Source organism: Ylistrum balloti, unplaced genomic scaffold (assembly GCF_031769215.1).
Source record: "Ylistrum balloti isolate Yb309-2 unplaced genomic scaffold, AGI_CSIRO_Ybal_v1 Utg371418, whole genome shotgun sequence".
In the NCBI taxonomy this organism is placed as follows: Eukaryota; Metazoa; Mollusca; class Bivalvia; order Pectinida; family Pectinidae; genus Ylistrum; species Ylistrum balloti.
The window spans coordinates 79,520-86,454 of record NW_026782745.1 but is presented as its reverse complement, the minus strand read 5'-3'; the positions used below and the strand labels follow the sequence as shown (position 1 = coordinate 86,454).

At 37.4% G+C, this 6,935-nt stretch overlaps 1 protein-coding gene across 1 annotated transcript; it reads left to right on the top strand.

Moving 5' to 3' along the window:
* The first annotated feature begins 513 nt into the window (after window positions 1-513).
* Window positions 514-1,830, top strand: LOC132562451 (uncharacterized). The gene has a single exon (XM_060227193.1). The coding sequence runs from the start codon at window positions 514-516 to the stop codon at window positions 1,828-1,830; it is 1,317 nt and encodes a 438-aa protein (XP_060083176.1).
* The last annotated feature ends 5,105 nt before the right edge of the window (window positions 1,831-6,935 follow it).

The window sequence follows — 6,935 nt, the reverse complement described above, 5'->3', positions numbered from 1 at the left end:
GCCATGTGGTATGTCTGCTCACTGCCAGAAAACATAAGAAAAGAGTACAAGAACCTGAGGCAAAGTCTTGTCCAGCGGTTTGGACGGAGGGACCCTCCATCAACAGCAAGATCAAAGCTGCACGAAATACGGCAACATAGCTTGAGCAACGATGAATTTGGAGAGGAAGTTAGACGCCTAGTTACTTTGGCTTATCCGGGGGAAGATTTAAACTTACAGGACCAATTAGCTGCAGAAGCCTTTCTTAAGGGATACAAGACATCACGGGTAGCATACGACGTTTTGAACAAGAACCCCAAAACACTCAATCAGACAATAGAAATGGTAACTTCACAGGATTACAACTTCAAAGCCACCCTGGGGAGATGGGGCCTGTAGTGCGGATACAGATGATGAAGGGGTGTTGAATGCACAGCGTGTTCACATTCTGCCAAATGCTGCCAGCCGGGATGGACTTGAGGCGAGAATGAAACAACTTGAGGATCTGAGTGTCGATCAAGATTCGATGAAACTATGAAGGAACGCCAGTTAGCTACTAAGGAAGGTAAGGAATGTTACCGGTGTGGTGGCAAGGGTCACTTTCAGAGAGATTGTAGCTCTGGTAGGTCCAGATCACCTACATCTCCCAGCAGGCCACATTCTCCGCGACATGACATAAAGATTACCAGGGCCAGCAGAACGGGGAAAAGCATTGTTGTTCCGATAATTGTCAATGGGGAACCTACTGAAGCTGTCATCGACACGGGAGCGGACGCAACAGTTATCTCTGACAGATGGGCGAAAGAGGTTGGACTCAAGTATGAGAAACCGGGAACGGAAATAAATTTATTAACAGCGGAAGACGGGGCACAGATGACTGGGGTAGGAGTAGTCACTGCGACTCTCCAACTTGGTGAGGAAGTGAAGAAATTACCAGTGGTGATAGCCCCTATTAGGGATAACATGCTAGTTGGTATTGACCTGCTCCAATCGGTACTTGCAGTCATCCATACAGGAGAGAAAAATATTGAAGTCAGTGGGAAGTTGCTTCCAGGTTTCTCCCAAATGGCTGATACTGATATTGCTAGAAGTGTAGTGCGAGTTGATGCTAGCGTGGTGATTCCACCAGGAAGTGAGAAAATGATAGTGAGTCGGTTGGAAAATCCCTCTCAACCTTCCCAGGCAATATTAGAGACATTCAATCATCAGAGCGGGTTGCAAATTGGATCATGTCTTGTCTGTATGAACCAAACTGTTCCTGTGAGGGTCCTTAATCTGAAGGACTGCGAGATCAAACTCTCGGAGAGCACCTTCCTAGGAAAAGTTGAGGAGGTAGATGTTGACCAGAAGTTCAACAACGCAGAGGCAGTTTTCCCTATTGCAGAAACAAAACATTTACAAAACTCTGTAGGTGTGGATATATGTGTTCCTTTACACTTGCAGGACCTTTTCTCAGAATCCTCGAATGGCCTGACAAATCCTCAGAGACAGAGACTCTGTATGCTTCTAAAGGAGTTCCCTGATATCTTTGCAAAGGACGACTACGATTTGGGCACTTTCAGCGGTGTAAAACATCGAATTGACACCGGTGAAGCAATGCCAATTCGCCAGCCAGCCAGGAGGACTCCATTAGGATTCCAAGGCGAAGAAGATTCCCACCTTCAAAAACTGATGGAAACTGGAGTGGTCATCCCATCAAGTTCCGAGTGGGCATCACCAGTAGTGTTAGTTCGGAAAAAAGACGGTGGAGTGCGATGGTGCGTTGATTACCGAAAGGTGAGTGAAGTCAGTGTAAAGGACGCCTATCCACGTCTAAAAATTGTTCTTAACATCCACGTAGAAGGTGTATAGCTTCTCCTTGATTTGATGTTTATATGATTAATATAACTTATATTGGAGATAAAATAAGAAAAATGAAGGAAAGATGAAGAGGAATATCTAATGTGTCAACATACACATTTATTCTCTACGATATAAGTTATTTTGTTAGGTGTCTGAATTTATTGTCGTTATATTTCACTGTTGTTTTGTTAAATTATTACTTTCCACTATGCCATTTCAAGATATGTAGATGGATCTTTTCAACTCGTCTTCTTACATTATATTACCGTTTCGTGTGTTTCGCATCGCTCTGAATCCTAACATGAACGTCATTACATTCAACTTGCTGTAATCGTTTGTTATTCAACCGTAAACATTTTCTACTTCGAGGGAACAGTTGCACTGTAAAGATAGTACAAAGGACACATGTGGATGTCACGTTTAAATAGAAATGTAGTGTTAGATACAGTGGAGCTAAATAATGAATTAAACTGCATCATACAGCCGTTCAGTCCTTCTAGTACTCGTCAATGTTTCTAAGAGCATAACGTTTGAAGGTTAGTAGGCGACTTGGGAAATTTCAAAGTGATGTAAAGAAAAGTCTCTATTTGGAGGTGCACTAGCCCCAGTATTCAATAAATGTCGTATTTTTACTCATCAGATCATTTAAGAACAAAGTCCATTCAATGTGTATACATTGTACATGAAAACCGAATCCTTATATAGTCCATTCCATATGTAGGTTTTGCTGTGAATTCCATCTCTAATCTCCTGAGCCGAGCGGCTGTCGTAGGTTGTCGACAAAGTCTGACAAATTTAGTAAGCAGATACTTTATTTTCTCTCACATCCCTCATAACGCTATTATATTTCATATCAGGTTTATCTTTTCAAGTAGTCGGGAGGCAGTAAACAAGTAAAGATAGAAAGTGTAATGATATAAACAACACCTTAATCAATAATCCAAAAACATTTCTCGTTTTTAGTTACATTTTGTATGTAAAGAAAGAACCTTGATTACAAATCAAGAAGCAGAATCCTATCTCTTTTTCCATTCTGTGGAGAGACTTTGTGATGGTTGTGCTGGAGATATCTTATTTTAATTAATGTTCAGCTAACATCGTCATGCACAATAATCAATAAGCTATGGAAAAGTGCGATGGTACCACAATATATACAACTCAATATCTATGTTAGCGATGATGATGTCAAATACAGATATCTCCATTTAGGTGCTTTATGATGCAAATACCTTGGTATATTTTATTACACGTACACTTTGCTACTGAGAATATACACCGTTTCCTAGAGACCCACTGGTTAAGGCGGTTGGCCATCTTGATTGTTAGCACTCCACCTGTGGGTTGTGAGTTCAAGGCTTACATGGAGCAGTTCCCAAGAACTGGTTACATGTCAGGGGATTTTGTTTGGGTTAAGTCCGACTTTCATCCACCATCCAAACCAGACATGTCTTTAAATGACTAGGACGCAAAGATAAATTAAATTGGATCTTTCCAGTATTTCAGCTGTAGTGTCAGTTTCAAATAAGAATTTTAACTCCTATAATAAAACGTTAAGCTAGAAAAAATTCGAATCCTTATCCCTTGTTTATGTAAATATTGCCTTCTTCATGAGATGGAACCCTTTACGATTTATTGTTAGATATTTATCAAACGATAGAAGAGGAGGTATCCTCATGTAAGAGACTAAAAACATCGATATGGTAAAGAAAGTTTCTAACATTTTTGTATTCGGAATGCAAGATACATAGCCGGAAATAATTTCAAAAGATGAATTATAATCATACCGTTGTTAATTCATTTAAAAATATGAAAAATAGTGTTTATGTTCATTGCTATACATCATTGCAGCGACAATAGGATATTTCTTTAATCCCAACCATATCGTATTTATTGTTTTCCAGTTTTTGTATCATTAAAGGCACATTAGAATATGGAACTGAGATTATATATAGAGAGGAGCCACCTGTACATTGATCGTTTATCAAAGATAAAATTAAAGTTTGTATCATTGTATGATGTGTTAAAATACCTTAAGCCGTTTCTCGCTACTTATTAAACATCTCCTTTGCTGCATCGTCATGTTTATGAATATTTCTGTATTATAGATTGACACCAATTTCCGATGTTGTATTTCCCATATGTTAAGCCAGGGCCGATGACTTAAATACTACTTACCAGTGTTGTAGCTATCGTGTGTTATTTTACGGTAGTAATGTCGAACTTCCATATATATTATAAATATTTAAACAATATTTTGTATCACAGACATATTGGTTATCATAACATAAAAAATGTAACACTGTGTAACATATTTTAATATGTTTTCTGCACACTGTGGGTAAAGTTGTAAAGACTGAGTCTATCACCAGTTTGAGTTTTAGCATCAATGGTCCCCAAGAATTCTGTAATCCATGTAAATTTTAATCATGAATGTATTTGAACATCTGTTAAAGTTACATTTTATAAAACATAGTGATCAACATGTACACCCTTCGTTATAGTGACGTTGTAGTCCTACTATACATATGATAAACGTGTACACCCTTCGTTATAGTGACGTTGTAGTCGTACTATATATATGATTACCGTGTGAAATCTTCGTTATAGTGACGTTGTAGTCATACTATAGATATGATAAACGTGTACAATCTTCGTTATAGTGACGTTGTAGTCGTACTATATATATGATAAACGTGTACAATCTTCGTTATAGTGACGTTGTAGTCCTACTATATATATGATAAACGTGTACACCCTTCGTTATAGTGACGTTGTAGTCGTACTATACATATGATAAACGTGTACACCCTTCGTTATAGTGATGTTGTAGTCCTACTATATATATGATAAACGTGTACACCCTTCGTTATAGTGATGTTGTAGTCCTACTATAGATATGATAAACGTGTACACCCTTCGTTATAGTGACGTTGTAGTCCTACTATAGATATGATAAACGTGTACACCCTTCGTTATAGTGATGTTGTAGTCCTACTATAGATATGATAAACGTGTACACCCTTCGTTGTAGTGACGTTGTAGTCCTACTATAGATATGATAAACATGTACAATCTTCGTTATAGTGACGTTGTAGTCGTACTATATATATGATAAACGTGTACAATCTTCGTTATAGTGACATTGTAGTCCTACTATATATATGATAAACGTGTACACCCTTCGTTATAGTGACGTTGTAGTCGTACTATATATATATGATAAACGTGTACAATCATCGTTATAGTGACGTTGTAGTCATACTATAGATATGATAAACGTGTACACCCTTCGTTATAGTGACGTTGTAGTCGTACTATACATATGATAAACATGTACACCCTTCGTTATAGTGATGTTGTAGTCCTACTATATATATGATAAACGTGTACACCCTTCGTTATAGTGACGTTGTAGTCGTACTATATATATGATAAACGTGTGAAATTTTCGTTATAGTGACGTTGTAGTCATACTATAGATATGATAAACGTCTACAATCTTCGTTATAGTGACGTTGTAGTCGTACTATATATATGATAAACGTGTACAATCTTCGTTATAGTGACGTTGTAGTCCTACTATATATATGATAAACGTGTACAATCTTCGTTATAGTGACGTTGTAGTCCTTATATATATGATAAACGTGTACACCCTTCGTTATAGTGACGTTGTAGTCGTACTATACATATGATAAACGTGTACACCCTTCGTTATAGTGACGTTGTAGTCCTACTATAGATATGAGAAACGTGTACACCCTTCGTTATAGTGACGTTGTAGTCGTACTATATATATGATAAACGTGTACACCCTTCGTTATAGTGACGTTGTAGTCCTACTATAGATATGATAAACGTGTACACCCTTCGTTATAGTGACGTTGTAGTCCTACTATAGATATGATAAACGTGTACACCCTTCGTTATAGTGACGTTGTAGTCGTACTATATATATGATTACCGTGTACAATCTTCGTTATAGTCACGCTGTAGTCCTACTATAGATATGATAAACGTGTACAATCTTCGTTATAGTGACATTGTAGTCCTACTATATATATGATAAACGTGTACACCCTTCGTTATAGTGACGTTGTAGTCGTACTATATATATATGATAAACATGTACAATCATCGTTATAGTGACGTTGTAGTCATACTATACATATGATAAACGTGTACACCCTTCGTTATAGTGATGTTGTAGTCCTACTATATATATGATAAACGTGTACACCCTTCGTTATAGTGACGTTGTAGTCGTACTATATATATGATAAACGTGTGAAATTTTCGTTATAGTGACGTTGTAGTCCTACTATATATATGATAAACGTGTACACCCTTCGTTATAGTGACGTTGTAGTCGTACTATACATATGATAAACGTGTACACCCTTCGTTATAGTGACGTTGTTGTCCTACTATAGATATGATAAACGTGTGCAATCTTCGTTATAATCACATTGCAGGAATGCTATGGGTATGATAAACAATTAATCAACACAAATCACCGAAGACGGTATTGTTATCAGAAAACTAATGATTGCATTCCCTAGCCTGTTAGAAAAGGTGCAACAAAATATTTCTAACCATCAATATTAAGCACCTTTTATTTTAAGAGTCTTTAAAATGAAGACATGCTTCTGCAGCTGTTGTATCTGAAATTATGAAAGGAAAAGAAGTTAAAATGTCATGTTTATGCAATGATATGATCCATTCATCTGTAGATGAAACCTTTTATGTCTTATATAACAACAAAAAAAAGTTGGTGACGATCAGGTTCACTGAGTCTGTCTATCTGTACCATTCGTCAAGGGAGGGGGTGTAGGTTGCTGGATGTATTGTTGTTTGCGTGCGGCATGATACCATCCGGAACTTTGTGACTTTACGGTAACTGGTGTACGACACATCAGAAACGTGATACCCAACTGGAGGTTATGAATGGCTATCAGCACATGAGCATGTAACAATGTTTCTTGTGGGAGTAAATTTGTGTGTTTATTTCTGATTAACGTTTATTAACTAACTAATTTGTGGCTCCATTATCCTCCTATGAATCAGTTGTCCTATTCCTTTAACGCAAAGCATGTGTGGCAATCTGGTCACGG

Coding starts and splice junctions, on each gene's coding strand:
- LOC132562451 (XM_060227193.1), top strand. CDS start 514: ATGAAGGAACGCCAGTTAGCTACTAAGGAAGGTAAGGAATGTTACCGG.